The sequence below is a fragment of the Gadus chalcogrammus genome, chromosome 16, assembly GCF_026213295.1.
Source record: "Gadus chalcogrammus isolate NIFS_2021 chromosome 16, NIFS_Gcha_1.0, whole genome shotgun sequence".
NCBI lineage: Eukaryota > Metazoa > Chordata > Actinopteri > Gadiformes > Gadidae > Gadus > Gadus chalcogrammus.
Window position 1 is genome coordinate 9,269,107 of NC_079427.1, and position 21,403 is coordinate 9,290,509.

Here is a 21,403-nt window from a genome sequence, read left to right on the forward strand (position 1 = left end):
CAACCGGGAGACACCTGTGTTAGTGTGTGTGTGTGTGTGTGTCAACTGATTCAGATGACTGGGGATCCAGGGGGGGGGGGGGGGGGGGGGGGGGGAATGTGGAGAAGTGGGTTAACATGACATCACACAAAGCCAGTGTGAGAACGGAATTCGAATGCCTATTCAAGTTAAAGTACACAAACAAAACTCAGATAGTATTTCCTCCTCCTCTACGCTCCAGTGGATTTCTTCGTAACGGTTATATATATATATATATATATATATATATATGAAAGTACTTTCCTTCTTTCATTTCCCCATTTATTTATTTTCCCTTCTCCTCATACATCTCCCTGACTCCCTGGGCCCCAGGGTGGGGGGGCTGGGGGGGGGGCACATTAGAGCAAGGCCCGGCTAAGTAGGTTGTGTTCGCTCCACTTGGCCCCACAGCATTATGACACGTCTGGCTGGGGGCTCCGGCAATGGACTCCGATTGGACCAGGGGCCGGATAGAACTCTAGCGCGTCTCGCAATTTAATGTCGGCAAAAAGGCACGCAGGCAGAAGCCCGTTGAACCACACACCACTCTCCGCCTTCCCCCGCTAAAGGGGTTCCACTGCGTTGTCAGGGAACATCTCAATCATTGAATAAGTTTAGTGCGGCCGTACAGTGAAGAGAGAGGAGGGGAAGAGGAATAGGAGTGAGCCGGCTAGCTAGGGCGAGCGAGATCCATGGGGGGGGTTATCAGGGATATGATGTCTGTTTATGTAATGTTCTCTCTCTCTCTCCCCTCTCTCTCTCCCCCTCTCTCTCTCTCTCTCTCTCTCTCTCTCTCTCTCTCTCTCTCTCTCTCTCTCTCTCTCTCTCTCTCTCTCTCTCTCTCTCTCTCTCTCTCTCTCTCTCTCTCTCTCTCTCTCTCTCTCGTCGACTTGGCTTCTAACTTTCAGAGCAGCTCATTCGTCTTTTATTCAGCACACTCTGAGTCTTCCTGCTTGACAGGATATCAGCATCGTGGCTGCGGGGCGGACAAAGTACTAGGAGTATCAACATAATAACGCGTGGAATACTATGGGTTTCGCCTCTCAACAGCTCCATCAAAGCCACACATACATTGTTTCACTCATGTTAATATCCACAGATGGGGCCCGGGAAACGTGAAATCCAAAAAGTGACCTGGCATCCAAACACACGATTGTTATTCTTCTTCTAGTATGTTGGAATGACTCGAGTGTTGGATTTCGTTTTTGAGCGATCGCACTCATTTGTCTTGTACTGCCAATTACTCTCTGGCGGCGTGGAGGCACAGTCACTCAGCGGAGTAGGAGAACTGAGCAGCCATTGTCTTCCCAACGAGCAGACACAGCCCTACCAGGGGAGCGCATCTTTCACAGGGAGAAGAACAAACAGAGCTACAATGTTCTTCAGAGCTGGTGTTTCAATAACCAGACTACACGCTTATATAAACCTATATAATCATACCATGCATACGTGTATGTATGCAAGCTGGGACTAAAAAGGTGAAACTACTGAATCAATATTTATCAGGGTTAATGCCATGCAGCATCTTGACAGAATTTCTTGTCTTCACAGACTTTCTGAAGCATCCAAATACTAAATAGTGATATGTTCACGCGATTCCCCGTTTCGGTGGACTTAGGGTTGCACCATTTCTGTAGCATTAACTGCTACTGCATGGCAGACATCCTCCGATACAGCAGCCTCGGCTAAGGACCACTCCTTGTTTCCTCCGACGAGGTTGGATCCATCGGTGAAGCTAGGGCACAGCCTTGTGGCGACCGGGAGTCTGCGTATGGGGATGAGGACGGACTGCGGGGCAGGCTGGATGGGGCTTTGTTGCTGCTAGTCCCATAAAATACCTCCCCCACCACCACCACCACCACCACCACCCCCACCAACCTCTCTGCATCACCCACTAGATGCCTGACCGGCATGCTTAGGAAGTCAGAGCACTCCCCCTAGTGTCCGTTTTTGAGCATTACACCATCATGTGGATAAACACGTTATGATGTACAAATGCTGCTCTTACCTTCCGGCGCTGCTGACGGCCTCGCCGCCTCTTTGATAAGCCACTGTAGAAAAAGAAAAGAAAAACAAGACATTAAAACTGTGAGGTTTTGATGGACATGGTCACCATAATCATGTAAATATGGAAAGACAGAAATATGTGACTTTCTGATTGAACAACAAAGAGGCGGTTAAACAGCATGCACAGGAGGAAGGACAGCTGGAACGAAGTTATACAGAATATAACATTGAAGATATACTATTATTATAGTAGTGTGTGAGTGAATGTGAGTGTGTGGCGGTGTAGCTGTGTACCGTGTTATTGTTTGTCATGCCTGCGTGGTTCAGGGATTGTGCCTGTATGCGATGTGTGCGTCTACGTGTATAATTATTTGTGTGCGTTACAAATTGTGCTTGTGTGTGTTTTTCTGTGTGTAGGCCCTTGCACAAGGGTTACCTTGTGGTTCCGTGTGCGTGTTTGTGATTTTGATGCATGTGCTTGTTTGCACATGCCAGTTATTGTGTGTGTACCCCTATGTGTGTGCATGAGAGACATTCTGGGCTGAGAGCTGTGTAAGAGCCTTCCGGAGGATGGAGCTTCAGAGCCGTTATCCTCTGCTAGCACAGTTAGCCTAGCCAGCCCAGTTAGCCCAGTTGGCCCAGTCAGCCCAGTCTGTCTGTAGCCGCCTGCAGGTTGCATCACCCTCTCAAGGAGCACTAGGCTGCCAGTGTGTGAAGGAGAGATTAACTCCCAACTTTAATAACAATCTTGCTCTATTTCTCTCTCACTCTTTGCCTGTCGGTCTCGCTCTCTCGTCAGAATCGAGGGTTGAGAAATGTGTGTGTGTGTGTGTGTGTGTGTGTGTGTGTTGTGATGCTTGTGTGTGTTGAGCTGGTTAAGTGTGCTTTGGTGTGTGTGTGTGTGTCAGTTGTGGTTTGTGTTGTAATTTGAGTATTTCCATGAGTATTGTATTGCTGTGTGTGTGTGTGTGTGTGTGTGTGTGTGTGTGTGTGTGTGCGTGTATGTGTGTGCGCGTGGAGGTGTCTGTGTGACGGTTCATCCTCTTCATATTCAGAAAAATAATTGCTTTTCTTACTTTTCCATCTACAGCCAAAATTTCCCGAACCTGACCAACATGCCTTGCTATGCGGAAATAGACTCGAATAGTTTTTTTTTCGTTTCAGCATTTCAACAGCAGGTTGAGAAACACTGGCTTAAAACGTGCTTCCATAAACAGCCAAGCATAAACAAGCGCGCAGCATTGGCTAAAAGAGATGAGCTCCGAGTGAATTGGGTCTGAAAGGGTTCGATTGAAAAAGTAAATTCCAGACCAAAAACTAAGCCTTGAGGTCTAATGGAAGAAAAAATAACTGTTAACGGTTCACCTGGAGTCGGGCACAGATAGGATTAGTCAGCTCAACCATAAACACCTCACTCCCTTACAGCTCGCCCACTCTCTCTCTCTCTCTCTCTCTCTCTCTCTCTCTCTCTCTCCCCCTCCCTCACACTTTCACTGTACCTTTACCCTGTTGCTACTCCTGAATCGAGTGTTGCCAACGCCCTGTCAGACACACACAAAGCCCTACCCCAAACATACCCATCCAATCACACACACACACACACACACACACACACACACACACACACACACACACACACACACACACACACACTCCCCTACACACACCAAGACACCCCTAGCCACACACACACACCCGCACACCTACCCCCCCCCCGTCCAACACACACACACACACACACACACACACATACAAACAAAGGAACGATTTATTCCTTTCATCTCTGGAACGTCGCCTCAATTCAGGGATAACCTCTTCGTTGGGACTGCCTCCTGCCTACCTAATGCGTGTGTTGCCGCTGCTGTATGGTAAAACGCTTCCTGAGGTTACCTTTGATCAAGTCTACGCCGGTTTCAACCTCTTCTCTGCCTGACACGCTCCTCTTTTAGCCTGGCGTGCTGTCACCGCTAAAACCCTCGTCTGGGAGAAGCTCAACATGTCTTGATACTGCTGTTTTTCCCTCTCTTCGGCGCGGCTGTGAGATGAAGTGGTCCTCTTCGACGCCAGTCAGTCAACAGCTCTTCACAGAACTAACCGCGTCCGTATAGAGTTTCAGCGGGAGCGGTTTTTAATCCACTTTTGGAGGGGAAATGTACATCCAAACCGACACGAATTGCAGGTCGTCTGCACTGTGTGTTTTGAAGACGTAAACCATAGGATTTGTGCAGAACTTGATTACTGATCTCTGTAGAGCTTTTGCCAAACAGAGGGGGGAAAGAAGAAGAAAATAACAGGGAGAGAAAAGGGCTTACCTGTAGGTGTGAAGGTAAAGGATGGAACTGTTGGTCCGGGCAGAACACCAAAATAAGGAGAGAAAACAAGACAAACATCAGGCACAAACCAGTCGAGTTAGGGAACAGCAACATGAACACAAAATACATCTCTACTTTTTGTGTACCGTTACATCTCTACCACTGTGTCCCCCACAGTGACAGCACACCACCATATCACATTGCCAGAGATTGCATTACAAAAGAAACCTAAAACAAAAGATTGCAGATTCTCTTCTCCTCATTCATCGCTGTTTCACAGCCCTCCCTCCACGTCCCTCCTAGACCCCCTCCCTGTGGAAGGTGAGACTATGTCCAGCTGCTGGTTCTACTTTAGTCCCAGGCTTCCAGAGGGCCTGCTGCGAGGTGAGGTCACTCACCAAGGAGATTTCTCTCTTTTCTTCCACACACAGCAGATTGATTACGCTCACTTAGCCACGGAGCGAAGGCTAGCGTGGAACACCATCTGAAGTATGTTACGTTAGTCTCCTCCTTGGAGGTGACCGTGTTTGTCGTGTCATTGTCAGGGGAGGGCTCGAAGCGCAATATATTAAAACTTGTATCGGTAAATAACAAAAAAAAATAACAACGGTGGATTATGTTCTCAGACTGTGGATGAAGCTCTCTTACTCTTACTTCCTTCCTTCTTTGGAAAGGTTATTGTTTCAGAATATGCTCAGAACGCAGATTGCTTGCAGATAGCACGTTCTGAATTCTCCGAATCCTTAATGACCTTCTAGAGTCTAGACTGTCGTCAGCCATGGCCCTGTCTCACCATTATCTGAGAGATATGGATAATTGGCTTTTCAAGAGGAAAACAAGAGGGTAAGGCCTTCCCCATGAATGACATACATACGTATATACATTAATACATTTGTGGTGATTATCTTCATTGGCACTGTTATTAATGACAAACTTGAATAAAGTAGAGGATGATATTGTATTGGCAAAAATAAAGTTGTTATGTTATTTTAATTTGAGCAATAAAAAATACAAGAAAGTAATAAATATGTAAATAGGCACCTTTCAAACTTGTATCCAGGGTTTATCACAGATTAACAACTTTTTTCCTCAATACCCTCCTTTGACGTTGTCAACGGTTAATGAACAATTTAGAAAGTACACCCGTTTTTTTGTTGCATATTACAATATCAAAACGCAGCTGAACAGTTGCTGCGGGGCAAACAAAAAGAAAAGGAAAACGTTACGTGACTCAATTAATGAGCTGCAAGTGTTGTGATTGTGTTTGGGAGGAGAAAATGTGCTGTTGTTTAGCCCAACACCTATGTTGACAAAGGGGTTATTTAGAGAGGGCCACAGTCACTGCCAGGACAATTACGCAGGAAAAGCAATTTGATGATGACACACACACACACACACACACACACACACACACACACACACACACACACACACACACACACACACACACACACACACACACACACACACACACACACACACACCCACCCACCCATCCACCCACCGCCCGCGTTCCAACTACTTCAGTTTCGAGTGAAGACTGTTGCTTCATGTGGTTGCAATTATACCCTTCTCCTCTTCTCAAAACATTCTTACCTACCAGTTCCAACAGGGACCACGGCCCTTTGTGGTTTCAGAAATCAGGGGAGAGATGGAGGGGCGGAGAGAGAGAGGGCGACATACTTGCCTACCGTGCCCACGGAGAGAGCAGCGGTCCTCCTATAGGGAGCGATACGGAGCCCGCGGCTACCACCTCCTAATTCAACCTCCTCTCTCCTCCTCCTCCTCCTCCTCCTCCACGCAGCGGTCGCCCGACAACACCGACCCGGTTTCCATAACAACCTCCGAGGCAAGGCGAGGAAGTTATCTACGCTCACAGAACGGCTATTGTCTGTAAAGTACGAAGCGACTTGGCAAACGTTTCTAATAAAGGAAGCCTGCAGTGTGCCAAAACGTTACCTTTATTCCTGGTTTGAACATTAGACATCGGCGATTGAGCTGCCCGTCACGTGTTTGCAACCAACACACGCACGCGCACGCACGCACGCGCACGCACACACACACACACACACACACACACACACACACACACACACACACACACACACACACACACACACACACACACACACACACAACGCAAGTGTGCCTGAGAAAGACGACTTTAAGGTAATCCACCACACCACGATGAAAACACCAGACTCGTGGCCGTCACAATCGGCCCCACACGTGCATCTGCGTGCGGAAGAGGACCCCCAAGCCCCGAGGCAGATTAAGACAACAGCTCAGCCAATGTATCCATCTCCCTCCCCTGTCTAAATGGCTCCTAACCCCCAGCCGGAGGGTGGGGGTTAACATGGAGCAGACCAGCCAGTCTACCCCCACCTCCAGGCTGGCCCCACCCTACGCCTTCGACAGCGCCAGAGTCCCGGCTAATCCCCCCCCATTGTTTGTGTGTGTCTGGAGCGGAGCAGGGTGAAGTGTGGATCCCCTCTGACCAGCGAGCTCTGGGGTGGGGGGGGGGGGGGGGGGTGACAGGGTAACAGGTAAGGGCCCCTCACGGGGCCCCAACCAGCTGCATCGCCCCGGGGCCCACACACACATTACCACCGGCCCAGACACAAATGAGACCCGGGCACAAAGCCCTAATAGACCCTCTTGGTTCTCTTGTGTGAGTGTTGTGGAAAGGGGGTGGGCTTGTGTCGTGAACCCTGTCACTTTGGCTCAAGTCAGTTAAAAATAAAAGCGTTTATTTTGGGGGGCGGGAGGTAAGGTCTGGTTTGGTTTGGTCGGGCCGTCAGGGTGGAACTAGAAGCAGTAGCAGCGACATCCAAGAGGGAAGCGCTTCTCACCGAACCGCCGTAACAAAGACACTTACTAGCGATTGGGTGACGCAAGCAGCGCCAACTCCTCCACAATAAAAGACCTTGGCTTGCAACAACAGCAAGATACATAATATAGATGTTGTTGTTTCTCTGTTTCCAAGGGAAATCAAAACGGAACGACTTAAAAGGGACTTTGCTCTGCGGCTTCAGTTTCCAAACAATCTTCAGCAATAGAAAACAATTTTTCCACACCCACACTACCGCAAAACTGTAGTACCGTACTCCAAATGACACTCTGCATCAGATACATCCAATGTCTCACTTGAGGGTGTGAATTAGTTGGGAGATATTTTGGTAATGAGGAGTGAAATCATTACAGTTTGTCAACAAGATTGGAGCTAACCTGATTGCAAGACTGCTACGTCTACACTTTATTCATACACTAATAGCTGTTGTGTGTTATAGGGTGTTGACTCTCCAGCCAGGAAGTGACTGGGTTTGATCCCCTTCTGTCTGCCGTCTACCTGTACGCACCCCAGATCGGGTTTCGGTTTCTGGACAGTTTTCTGAACAAATCCAACAATAAAGCGACACCTTATCTGATGTTATCGTACCTCAAGTACCCTAACAGACGACCAGCTCCTTTAAAAAACCTCTCAGAATACTGTGGAAGTTGCAATGGAGACGTATCGCATCTCCCTCAAATCGTCTCCCTCCGACCGCTGATAACCTCGGCACGTGCACACGTAGGAAACACACGTGCGCTGCATGAAACACCCACCTTTGCGTATGCCGGCGTAGCTTGTGGAGAGACCGCTCCTCTTCTTGCGGTGGCGGTACAGCCAGATGCTGAACACCATGAGGATGATCCAGCACGCCGCGCCGATGCCCGCGATGAACGCCGGCTGCTTCACCACGTCCGAGATCTGCTGCGACAGGGGGTTCTGGGGGTCCGACGGCGACTCTGTCATGCGGCCCGAAGCGTCTGGGAGGGGGGGGGGGGTGGGGAAGGTGGAGGAAGAGGTGGGGGTGGAGGTGGAGGAAGGAGGGTGGGGAGGAAGAGGAGAAGAAGATGGAGGAGGAAGAGGTGGTGGAAGACAGGGGAGGAGGGTGGAGGAGGTGGTGGAGGAGGAGGAGGAGGAGGAGAAGGAGTTGTGGGGAAGAGAGAAAGGGGGTTACAGCTTACACAAGGAGAGTAAAGTTGTCAAAACCCCAAAACATCTTTGAGCAAAATGACTGACAGCCTAACTGATCATTAATAACACATATATTAAGTCAATTTAAAGCCTAAAGAGAAATAACATTCACAAATAGTAGTAAAAAATTTTAGTAAAAAAAACCAGAAACTAAACCCCTGATGAAAGAGGAGAGGGGAAAGAAACCATTTGAGTCAAGAATATTTCTATGTAAATATTTGGGGAAAGAGAACGGCAACGCAATGACGGGTGTGAAATCATGACAGTTAAAGTCAAAACATTTGGGAGGAAATTAGGAATGTTTTCCTTTTAAGTAAAGCAACGGGAGCCAGAGGAGCAAATAAACGGGGACCATTTTCCTCCAGCTTCTCTTTACCCCGACATCACAAAAAAAAGGCTTTCTTTCATCTGCGCCGATGAGGGTGAGGGGGGAGGGGGGGGGGAGAGGGGGGAACGAAGAGGGGGGAGGGAGGACTCCACTCTATATTAATCACAAAGCTTCCACCAGCAACCTCTCAGTCATCCACAAACAGACCAGAGCTTGTCTCTCCTCGAGGAACATTCAAAGCATCGTGCCTCCGTGACGCACCGGAGCAGTGCAACCACCGTGGATGATTACAGGGACAGCAGAAACCGGTGGATCTTTAATAGCGATAATGATATTAATAAAAAGGCCCGTCCTGTCATCGCCTGGCGGTGAGCGCCAAGCTACAGCTTGTCTCCGCACACACAGGGCCTGTGAGTGTAGGCCAAGCTGTTTGGCTATTGTGAAACACACTGAGAGAGCGCAGGGTGCGACCGCGATCACAGCACCCACCTCTCAGTCTGCTCCCCTCGTCTGTCAGCCGGGGACACGCACACGCGCACGCACACACATGAACACATGCCTTTCATGAAAGATCTCTTGTTCTGACTCGGGGCCCTAGCTCCCCCTGGTGCAGAATCTCACCAAGCTGTTTCTTTCTGGTTCTTCTCTGTCTGTATTACTGCCACTCTCACTCTCTCTCTCTCTCGCTTTCTCTCACTTTCTCCCTCTCCCTCTCTCTCTGCCTCTCTCTCTCTATCTCTGCCTCTCTCCCTCTCCCTCTCCCTCTCTCTCTGCCTCTCTCTCTCTGCCTCTCTCACTCGCCCTCTGCCCCTCGATCTCTCTGCATCTCACTCTCTCTGCCTCTCTCCATCGTATTATTTGTTTCATCGTGCAGACAACTTCTTCCATCAACGCTCTTGTAGCCACAGGGAAGATTGAGTTGGACAGGCAGACAGGCCTGTGATGTTGTATTTCTTTTTTGACTTTGTATCAGCCAGACAGCGAGACATCCAATCAAAAAGCCATCCATCTTTCGAAGCACCCATCCACCCATCCGCATAGTCATTCCTTCGCCCACCTATCCACCCATCCAGCCAGCCAGACCACCAGCCCCTCCCCCCCGACTCCACAGACCAAGTCCATCCCTCCCGGTTTCTCCTCCCGTCTATACATCAAATAGCAGTTTCCTTTCTGAGGCCGAAGCAGGAGAGGAGGGGAGAGGGGATGGAGAGGGGGAGAGTGAAGGAGAGAAGGAAAGGAGGACGCGAGGAGAGGGGGAGAAGGGGAGTGGAGGAGAGGGGGACAGGAGGAGAGGGGGAGTGGGGGAAAAGGGGTGTGGAGGGGAGAGGGACAGGAGGAGAGGAGGAGAGGGGAGTGGGGGAGATGGGGAGGGGGGGAGAGGAGGAGAGGAGGAGAGGGGGGAGAGGAGGAGAGGGGGGAATGGGGAGAGGGGAGAGGGGGAGAAGGGGAGTGGAGGGGAGGGGGACAGGGGGAGAGGGGGAGTGGGGGAAAAGGGGTGTGGAGGAGAGAGGGACAGGAGGAGAGGAGGAGAGGGGAGTGGGGGAGATGGGGAGGGGGGAGAGGAGGAGAGGGGAGTGGGGGAGATGGGGAGGGGGGGAGTGGAGGAGAGGGGGACAGGGGGAGAGTGGGAGAGGGGTGGGGGAGCTGTGCATTCAGGTACCCTGGCCGGGATGAGGAGCACCACCAGCCTCAGCAGAGTGTGACAGATGCGTTTGGGGGAAGCATTCCCCGGGGCGCAGTGTTCCACTGCAGTGTTGGAACAGGCAGCACCATCGCCACGGGAACCCTTGAGTGGGTGGAATCGTATCAGTCACAGCCTGCCCCCCCCCCCCCCCCCCCCCCCCCCCCCCCCCCCCCAGTGCCGAGACTCCCCCTTGCACTCAACCACACACATGTACGCACTCACGCACACACAGGCTTAAAGGAACGCATTCACACACACGCACAAAGGTCGACAGACACACACACACACACACACAAAAACCTGGAATACCTGTCTTTCTTTTTGACTATTTAACTTTCTCTCTCGCTCTACTGTATTCTCTCTATATTCCATTATCTATCTCTGTCTGTCGCTCTCTGTCTGCCTCTCTCTCTATTCAATTTCCCGTGTATCTCTCCCTTTCTCTCACAGTGAAATTGGCTGTCTTCTTTCCAATCCAGAATTTCTCGACGGTGGTACTGCGCTTTAGGGAAATAAACCCCACACGATATTGCTAAACTGAAAATAGAAAAACGCAAACCAAAAATCTCAATAGCAAGAAATAAGGCAATTCTTTGGCTCACCACACTGATATTGTTATTCTCCAGCACACTGAATTCACGCGCGCGTTCATAATGCTAGTGCTGCCTCAGAACCAGATCAAGCATCCACGACCGGTGAATAGAACAGGGAGGGGCCGCCATGTCTGAACAGCCCTGCTGCACATGAATGTAGCTGGATCGACAGAGATCAGGCTGTGTTAAAACAAAAAAAATCATGCTTATCTAGGATCACTTTGGGTGCGTTTCAAAGTGTTCGCCGACTGAATCCTTGCGGTTACGCTTTCTGTTTGAGCTTCGGGCTTTCACGTTGTTTACTCCAAATCAAAAGCAAATACGATGTTCAAAAACACTCCTTCTTTTTCACTTAAAAGGCAAAATCCTTATTTAATTGCAATATGCTGTTACCATTTAGTACGTAGCCGCATGATTAACAGTGCGTTGGGAAAGCATGAAAGTACGAAGATGTAAACACAAGTCCAATTAAAAGTGCACATCAGACTCATGCACCCAGCGGGGGGAGAGAAGGGGGGGGGAAGCACAGTTATGAGGTCATATCCCGGCTCACCCAGCTGGAAATAGGTGACGTCGCTCTTGACTCCCGGGCCGGCGCCAGTACTGGCTGCGACCTCCACGCTGTAACGAATCCCCGGGGTCAGGCTGGGGATGGGGATGAGGACGGAGAAGGAGGAGCCGTCCACCGTGCGGTTGATGTGGTAGCGGCTCTCGTTCCCCAGACACCAGATCTACCAGAAACACACACAGAGGGTTAAGAGTTCAAAACGTACAATACATCATGTAAAACAGTTTTAGGATTGGTATTGATTGACGCAGGTTTAGAAATGAGTCCAAACGTAATTAACAAATGGTAGTTATGAACCGCAGACAGAGACATCTTTAGAAACACTAGAAAAATACGCGAAATAGCCTGGCTAGCTTAAAGTGTTACATTAGCACAACATGGCTAATTTCTTCTGATCGGTGGCCCTGGTACGGTGGATTTAGTTACGGCTCGGGGGAGGGGAGTGTCGGTAGGAAAACATATTAAACCGTTTTGAAAAATCGCAGGACCAAGGTTTTCTTTTTTTTTTAACGGAGCAGCCCTTGACACTGTCGTGGGTGTTGGTTCAGGTAGCCATAACATGTCTGAGAGCAGAACTTAAGTCCATGAAAAACAACTGGGGATCAGTGGGTACCTCCATAACGCAATTACACCGGGGCTAATGCCTCGGCTAGCAGGAAGCCGAGCGAGCAAACCCGGGGGGCTACAAAGAGAGCCATACATGCACCTCAGCACGGGCTCACACGTCCTGAATCTGTAGACAATGCTTACTTAACACACCCATGCACACACTCGCACAAACACAGGCACATACACAGTACAAACACCTTCCAGCTCCTAGTTAACCACCAGGTTAGCAAACAAGCTTTCAAGTGTGTATGTGTGTGTATGTCTGTCTGCAAGCCTTGGTGGGACTTTGGGTGACTGTATGTTAGAGTGACTCTGATTGTGTTTGCATGTTTGTTTGCTTTGTATGTATGTAGGCCTAGTATGTGTGTGTGTGTGTGTGTGTGTGTGTGTGTGTGTGTGTGTGTGTGTGTGTGTGTGTGTGTGTGTGTGTGTGTATTTATATGTGTCTGTCTGTCTGTCTGTCTGTCTGTCTGTCTGTCTGTCTGTCTGTCTGTCTGTCTGTCTGTCTGTCTGTCTTTGTGTGTCTACATGTATGATGGAGTATTTCACCACCCTACTTCCTGGGGGCTCTGTGAGTTCCTAGCAGGGGAAGATTCACTGGGGAGCTGGCACAGTAACGAGCAGGGAGAATGGATTTAACAACCATGAAATTACTATAAACCCTATCGCCAGAAAACATTTACCTGGAGAATGAACAGTGGCTTAACTTTTACAGTGACTGAGCCTCACCGTTTCCTCCGCCACTAAACCACATCCCCCTATGACCACAAAATACACATTTCCAATTAAAATCTCAGCCTTCGCACAACTACATGGTCCATGTGGTGAATCGTACACCAATTGACACAAAGCATACATTATGATTCACATAAAGGTCTGACGAATGTATTGCAACAGGACAGCATTCGAAAGATAAGGTTAATTATAAACGCAGAGGGAATACAGACTAGGGTGATAATTGTGTTTTTCTCCAATTATTTTCCTTTTGGTCTTTACAGTAGGAAACCATTTTATAACAATATCTGTATTGTTCCATCCAAAATGTGATCCTCATTTCTCAAGAAATGTCATTACTTTCACATGAAACATATTAAATTGTGAGAAACTATATTATCGCAACTAATATTTTAAGATGAATATTTTACCATTTCATCCATTGTAGACACGTTTCAAACTTCATTGCTTTAAAACACACAAGAAAAATGTGAACCAAATGCACAAAAGAATGTGTAAATATCTTCTGTCCACCAGATGGCACTGTTTTACCATAATCGACAACACCTTATTGTCTCCCTCTCTGAGCTTTCAGCAGCACGTGTTTAGCCTACTAGCCTCCTAAGGTGTGCCCCATCTCATTGTGTGTGTGTGTGTGTGTGTGTGTGTGTGTGTGTGTGTGTGTGTGTGTGTGTGTGTGTGTGTGTGTGTGTGTGTGTGTGTGTGTGTGTGTGTATCTCTATAGCAAGTATAGTTTGTGGATCCCAGATGTGTATACATCTGCAATGCTGTCTCCTTTGTCTCTCTGTATCTCTGGTTATATCTCTCTTTCCTTCGAAAGAGATTCTTCTTTTTCTCTTTCAAATCATCTATTTCTTATTATCTTGGTCCCTGCATCACATCTCATTCTCTATTTATCCCTTCCTCTATCTTTCACTTTCTTTTTTTTCCTTGGTGTGTCTCTCTCTCTCTCGATCTGTCTGTCAGTCCTTCAGTCTGTCTGTCTCTCTCCCTCTCCCTATCTCTGGATCTATCTCCCTCTTTTTCTCTGTCTGTCTCTGTCGCACTCCCTCACTCTCTTTATATACCTCTCTCTCTCTCTCTCTCTCTCTCTCTCTCTCTCTCTCTCTCTCTCTCTCTCTCTCTCTCTCTCTCTCTCTCTCTCTCTCTCTCTCTCTCTCTCTCTCTCTCTCTCTCCCTCTCCCTCCCTCCCCCTCTCTCTCTGCCTGGTGTGAAGGACTCTCACCTTGTACTCCTGAACCAAGCCGTTCTGCTCGTCCTCGGGCGGGGGTTGCCAGGAGACCAGGACGGCCGTCCCATTGTCCGCGCTCTCCGTCACTTTGACCTCGCGCGGCGGCGCACTGGGAACTAACGCGTGGAAAAACAAAAGAAAGGACAGAAAATTCTAAATCACCCTCACGTTCATACATTATACCACAACATTCCCTCCTTAATGGAGCACCGTCTGCCGTTGTACGATCCAGCTGTCAGAAAAGTGCGCCTTTATCTTCGTGTCGGGGACTGGAAGCGAAGGAGAGAACAAAGGAATGGTAATCGAAAAACATTACCGTTGTTGCGCCGCTTCTGGCGGGAAAAACACTCTTGTTCCGACACAAGTGATTCACAGAGTGAAAAAAAAACCCAAGCCATGGTTTATGCACAAGGAGTCGGGCCGTCCTTGTGTTTTTTGCGAGTTCCCAACGTGATTACAGGAAATTAATTATGAAACACAAGAAGGGATATCGTAATTGCATACTGATTGAGTGCGTTTCTATCTTGGAGAGCCGGCACCACGCTCGGAGCCCAGGAAAACAATTATTAACAGAAACGGAGAACATCCAGCGTGGAATATCCAGCAGGCAAAACTAGACGACACAGTCACACATTAGCATACACACTTCGTTCCCCATAAATGTTTATCAAAGATTGACAAACATTTTAACGAGGAGCTAGGGGTTTGCGCAATCTCCCCCTAACAACCACACCCGATGAAGAATTAGCAGCCGCCCTCGTCGGGTTAGTGTGTGCGTGCTGCTTGTCATCTGCTCTCTGGTTTGTCACGTGGCCCCCAGATTTCAAAGAGCTGATAGATCCTAGGCGGGCGTGCCTGAATGCGCCGCATTTTAACACACACAGAACCACGCACACACACGCACACACACACGCGCACATGCACCCCCACACACACACACACACAGGTGCTCTGTCTGAGGCTGCTGCTGGGCACAGCTGCTGTGTGTGTGAGGTTGCAAGCTGTGCGCACGTGAGCATTGTGTACACATGTAAACATGCACTTCACACCATGTGTGTGCACAGACGCACACACACACACACACACACACACACACACACACACACACACACAAACAAACAGCAGTGGATGCATATGAGCATGTGCACACATACACAGATGAACGCACGCACACTCATGCACATAATAATGTACAAACGCAGGCACTCACATGCTCATGTGCACATAGAACACACACACACCATAAATAAATTGCCACATGACACACACAGCCACGCACACACATATCTACACACCCACCTACGTCCCCACACACACACACACACACACACTAACACACACACACGCGCGGGCCATGGCTCCACCCACCTTCCTCCAGCGTCTTGCCGATCTTGACGTCGCTGTCCGTTCCCTGGAACTCGTTGAAGAACGGCCGCACCTTGAACTCGTAGGTGACGCCCTTCCTGAGCTGGGGCACCACGGCGCTCTCCTCCCCGGGGGTGCGGACCTCGAACACGGCCCACTCGCTCCTCTGAGCGCCCTCCGGGGCCGGCCGGTACATCACCTTGTAGCCCTGGATGTACTGGGACTGCAGCTCCACCTGGTGGGCGGAAGGAGGAACCGTGCGTGAGGAGATGGGAGGCGACAGTGGAGGGGTGGCAGACACTTCAATTCAAATGCGGTTTTCCAGAGAATTCCAAAGGGTTTTGATGACTTCACGGACAGGAGAATGAAGAGGGACAGGGCAGCGGGTTGGAAGGGAGATGTTGAGACGTAGCATTATAGCACGCGACCGGGGGAATAATCCACGATGAGGGGGAAGAGGGCCAGGGCATCTTGCTCAAGGATTCCTCCAGGAGCCGAAGTAGTTAGTTAGAGCATTGGGGTACGAACCCAGAGACCTCCGTCTGGGAGTCAAACCGGCACCCTGACCACTGGCCTCTGGACAGTGCCCTCTGTCTCGGCGGTGGAAAGCCCAACAGCTGTCCCCGCCGGGCTCCCAGGCCGGGCCGCGTGGACAGCTGTGACGGATGGGCCCCGGGCCCCTGGTCCCCCGTGAGGAATGTGGTGCTAACGCGTGGTGTTTATCCCTCCGCGTATCCCTCTCCCATGGTCGGCCCTCCCTCCCTGCCCTCCGTCACTACTCCTGCTCCTGCGTCGTTCCCCTCCACGCCATGCACTATTTGCAGCCGTTTACTCAAACCACAGCATGAGGTCATCAGGCCAGAGGTTCCTGTGAGTCTGGAGCTGGTTAAACCCAGGGGTTGGGGAGTGTGGGGGGGGGGAGGAGAAGGTCCCAGGGCAGCCTGTCTCCTTCTCTCGTAGTCCCCTTTGCGCTCTCGTCGACTGACAGCAACAAAGTGTGTGTGTGTGTATGTGGGTGTGTGGAGGAGAGATTGGGGAGGGCGAGTTCCAATACCCAAGCGTGATACTAGATTACGGGGAGGGGGGGGAAGATAAGGTCTTTTGCTGTAGATGTGGTTGTTATTTGGTAGGATCCAGGGTTGTCCCGGGTTAACTACGAGCACAGCGTGTTAGCATTAGCGCTGTAGCCCGCGGAACGGAGCTGGGTGGAGGCAGCGGTGACTTGTAAACTTGTTGACGGTGTTAATTTACCGCTCTCCTGTGCAAACACGCCGTCGACTCAGGTGGTCTTCATTAGGCGGGGCTGGAAGGAAGGAGAGGGGGGGGGGGGGACTGTACGAACGAATTGACGCAAAGATTGGGAGAAAAAGGCCCTTCCACGATGGGGAGTGTATTCCACCCTTTAAAACAACCTCGTAAAAACGAGTGTGAATCTGTTGTGGCTCCACGTAAAAAAAGGGAAGAAACGTTCCTGAATATTGTTTCCACCCCACCAAGAACATTCCAGCGAGGAAGGGTAAGTGAGCAGAGCTGGTTTACATCAGTCATGGCAAGTCGGTATCCCTTTCTTAAAAACATCTCGCCGTCTCCCATTCCTCGCGGCCCTGGGTCACAACGTTCCAGCAGGGAATGCTGCGCAGGGCCTTCTGTCAAAGGAATAAAACACACCGAAAAAAGTGGAGCACGGCTCCACAAGCCTCTCTGGTGTAACCGGAGAGAGAGTTATCCATGGCCAGGACACCGCCGTGCTCATCAGACTGATGGAGCCCACCTATGGCCAGACCCCAAATCCAGAACCTCAGCGCAGCTCACAGTGTTAAAAGGTTGCCATGGTTAATGAATGCCTGATTGATTCTCTCCATCTCTCTGTACCCTTTTTCCCCTCTCTCCCTCTCCCTCTCTCCCTCTCTCTCTCTCTCCCTCTCTCCCCCTCTCTCTCCCTCTCTCTCTCCCTCTCTCTCTCTCTCTCTCCCTCTCTCTCCCCCTCTCTCTCTCTCTCTCTCTCTCTCTCTCTCCCTCTCTCTCTCTCTCTCTCTCTCTCTCTCTCTCTCTCCCCCTCTCTCTCTCTCTCTCTCTCTCTCTCTCTCTCTCTCTCTCTCTCTCTCTCTCTCTCTCTCTCTCTCTCTACATCTGCAAGCCATTTCCACTTTAAGAGCTCCTCCAGCAGGCTGCCTCCCCCCTCTTTCTCCCCCCAGCCCCCCGTGCTGTTTTAACAGCCACCGAGAGGTTCTCAATATGAAGGGGCACCGAGTGACACATCCCACGCTGGATGGCGGTTCCTTTCTGCCGCTCCGCAGGGTCCTGTGCTCTTGGGCTCGCTGGCGTTGGCGGGGGGGGGGCTTTGGCCAGCGAGGATGGGGGTTGCGGGGTGGGGTGGGGGGGCTGGAGCTGGCGGTGCTACGGCCAGCCAAGCCGTTGGTGCTCCGGCCAAGGCCAGCTGGGTAGTGGGAAGGCGTGGGACGGGGCAGGTGGGGAGTGGGACGCCCCTTCCGGAACCCGTGGGTGATTGGACGCATTTAAGTGTTCAGAGTGGAACCAATGGATCGCTGGGAAACGGGACTCGTGGACGATCCCTGTTCTGGAAGGGAATAACAGGAACACCGCGGCTGGGTGGAGGCTGGTGAGGGCGGTGGACTGCAGGGAGGGGGTTAGCGGTGGAGGGCGGAGGGGCGGAGGTACTCACGGTCCACTGGACTCTGACCGAGGACGAGGACAGGATGGTGGGGTTGTGGAGGTGGATGACCACCTCGCCCAGCTCCCTCTGGATCTGACGGTGGTCCACGCCCTGGCTCGTTGGGGGGATTTCTGGAGGGGCAGCCACGCACACACGCACACACACACACACGCACACACACACACACACCCACACACAAACACACACACATGATTAGCGTATACAACACTACAGATTATATACAGCAGAAAATGGTTCTCAATACATTAGGGTGAGGGTCAGGGTGCAGACCCCCTACCTTGTGTCTTGACGGCGTCGGTGATGGGGCTGGGGTCACTGAGGCCGTAGGCGTTGGCGGCCCGCACCAGGAAGAGGTAGACGGCGCTGGGCTTCAGGCCCTTCAGCAGGTAGCTCTCCGTCTTCACATGCTCCACCAGCGTCTGCCAGCTGCTGCCCGACGCGTGGCTGCAGGGGGGGGGGGGGGGGGGGGGGGGGTGGTTGAGGATCAAGGGTTAGGTGAGGGGAACCATTGGGGAACCTGGATTCCTATGCTACATGGACCTTCCCCACGCTCTTTTAAGACACTGTCTGTCGGTCGCTTTCCCTGAAGACAAACAATTATATCTCACACAAAAGCCTTAAGTATTGTTTGTCACCCACATACCTCATTAATTAAATTTGTTTCAATCAGGAAAATCATGAAATTGAATCACCAGATTGGTGTTCAGTAAAAGTAACTCCCAGACTTTATGGAATCACCCTCGTCATTATAATGAAAAGATAAGATGTGCCTTATCACTCCTGGACAGGAAATTTGGGGCAAAAGTTTTATTAAAGCATATTCTAGTTTCATATCATAAGGTGGATAATTTCCTGGCTCTAATCGCCCAAAGGAAGAGGCAGCGGGGTTGAGTTAAGGGAACTATTGAGTGATAGTACTGAACTAGTGAGTGATAGTACTGAACTAGTGAGTGATACTACTGAACTAGTGAGTGATAGCACTGAACTAGTGAGTGATAGTACTGAACTAGTGAGTGATACTACTGAACTAGTGAGTGATAGTACTGAACTAGTGAGTGATAGCACTGAACTAGTGAGTGATAGCACTGAACTAGTGAGTGATAGTACTGAACTAGTGAGTGATACTACTGAACTAGTGAGTGATACTACTGAACTAGTGAGTGATAGTACTAAACTAGTGAGTGATAGAACTGAACTAGTGATGGTTAGTACTGAACTAGTGAGTGATAGTACTGAACTAGTGAGTGATAGTACTGAACTAGTTAGTGTTAATGCTGAACTAGTGAGTGATACTACTGAACTAGTGAGTGATAGTACTGAACTAGTGAGTGATAGAACTGAACTAGTGAGTGATACTACTGAACTAGTGAGTGATACCACTGAACTAGTGAGTGATAGAACTGAACTAGTGAGTGATAGTACTGAACTAGTGAGTGATACTACTGAACTAGTGAGTGATAGTACTGAACTAGTGAGTGATAGTACTGAACTAGTGAGTGATACTACTGAACTAGTGAGTGATACTACTGAACTAGTGAGTGATAGTACTGAACTAGTTAGTGTTAATGCTGAACTAGTGAGTCACTGAACAAGAGGTGTTACCTGAAGGCCTCGATGATGTAGGAGGTGGGCGTGGCCCCACTCAGGTTGGGCTTCCAGGAGAGGGTGACGGAGGAGCGGCTCACCTCCGTCACCTCGGGCCTGGAGGGGGGGCTGGGGATCAGGTTGGGGTCCGTGGGTCTGACGGGCTGAACCGGGACCCCGAATTCTAGACGCAGGCGGGAGAAGATGGTTTCTTACATGGATCTTCATCTCCCCTGAATGTCCCGTTACGTACAGATGTCCACGATCCAGATGTTCAAACAGGTTTTTAAATATGGATGAAATTGTAAAATGTAGGATAGTCCAGTTAAGGGTGTTTGATTTCCAGTTAAAAGGTTCAGGGTTCAAACCCCAATGTCCTCAGCCTACCTAGGCATCAGGAGCAAGAAAACCTTACCTCACCCCTACCTAAGTGTCCAAATAGCAACTGCAGTGACATTAACATATTTGTATCTGAGTTTTCAAATGAATGCATCCGTTTTTTAAATCAAACCATAAAGAAGTACAATAAAACAACAGCTTGGCCCCAAACGGGAGTCCGGGCATCCCTTCTCACCTTGCACCTCCAGGTAGGCCTTCCAGGAGGCCTCCCCGCTGGGCGTGGAGGCGATGCAGGTGTACATCCCCGTGTCGCCAAGCTGCGGAAACCACAACCAACGTCAGTGAACGAGCCCCGCACATGAGCACACACGTCGCCGTGTTCCACCACGATGCGTTTCTACAACGAAACCAATGTTGTCACGATTCCCCCTCCCCCCTCCCTCCCCCTCTCTCCCTCCCTCCCTCTACGGTCTACAGGACAGGATGTTTCTCCTCCGCGCTTCTCCCAACGCCACGCTCGCCGTCGGTATTGACATTCGGGCAGTGCAGCCTCCTCCCTCCCCATCACTGCCCGGGTTATCTCCCTCATCATGCCTCTGCCAGACGGGGGCTCCGGGGGGGGGAGATGTAGATGTCAGTGGGGATGGTGGGTGTAGGGGCGGGCGGGTGGGGAGAGGGGGAACGGCAGCGGGGTAAAAGGCCAAGTAGGCCGATCATCCCCCAGTCTCATGGAAAAAGCCTTTGGCCCGGATCACAGTCTAATTGGTGACCTTTATTTGCTTCTGCTCGGACTGACACTTGGAGGAGGGAACAAGGAGGAATCCTTATTAATGTAGCGGGTGTGGTGGCGGTCGAAAGGGGGAGAAAAGGGAGAACAGGATGAATATGTTTAAATGCCTGGGAAGTGGGCGTGGCCGAGGGGAAGTATACTCACGCAGCTAAACTTGACATTTCCTTTATAACATTACATTTAAAAGATGAAGATGAAAATGATCGGCAGTCTACTTTGAGTCTTGACAGGAATATGTTTGAGGTGAATATGGAACAGGGAAAAAACCAAACATGTGTTAAATATCCAAAGAGCTATCAAATGTGTCTACGTGTGAGCAGGTGGGTGGCTGACAGAGCCAGACAGAGAGGTTAGACTGAGAACCGACAAGAGGCAGATTGTTGGCATAATTAAGTGTTGACACGTCATGCGTTCCGCGTGTAAAAGATAAAGTGGATTTATCTGTTTTTTTTTGTTGTATTTTTTCCGTTGATTGCTAGCGAAAGCCAGAATGATTATTAATAAAGGTGTTCAAAAACATAGAG

General features: G+C 50.1%; 1 protein-coding gene across 1 annotated transcript in view; it reads right to left on the bottom strand.

Annotated features, from left to right (window-relative positions):
• The window catches only part of robo1 (roundabout, axon guidance receptor, homolog 1 (Drosophila)), a 164,731-nt gene that overhangs the window by 17,660 nt on the left and 125,668 nt on the right, over positions 1-21,403 (bottom strand). The window contains exons 11-20 of the mRNA XM_056610764.1: positions 20,325-20,406; positions 19,769-19,934; positions 18,444-18,610; positions 18,155-18,276; positions 15,475-15,706; positions 14,101-14,222; positions 11,517-11,694; positions 7,944-8,147; positions 4,338-4,364; positions 2,027-2,069 (exon numbers count right to left, since the gene is read on the bottom strand). Coding sequence (XP_056466739.1) covers positions 2,027-2,069; positions 4,338-4,364; positions 7,944-8,147; positions 11,517-11,694; positions 14,101-14,222; positions 15,475-15,706; positions 18,155-18,276; positions 18,444-18,610; positions 19,769-19,934; positions 20,325-20,406 — 1,343 coding nt within the window. The remainder of the gene's footprint in view (positions 1-2,026; positions 2,070-4,337; positions 4,365-7,943; positions 8,148-11,516; positions 11,695-14,100; positions 14,223-15,474; positions 15,707-18,154; positions 18,277-18,443; positions 18,611-19,768; positions 19,935-20,324; positions 20,407-21,403) is intronic.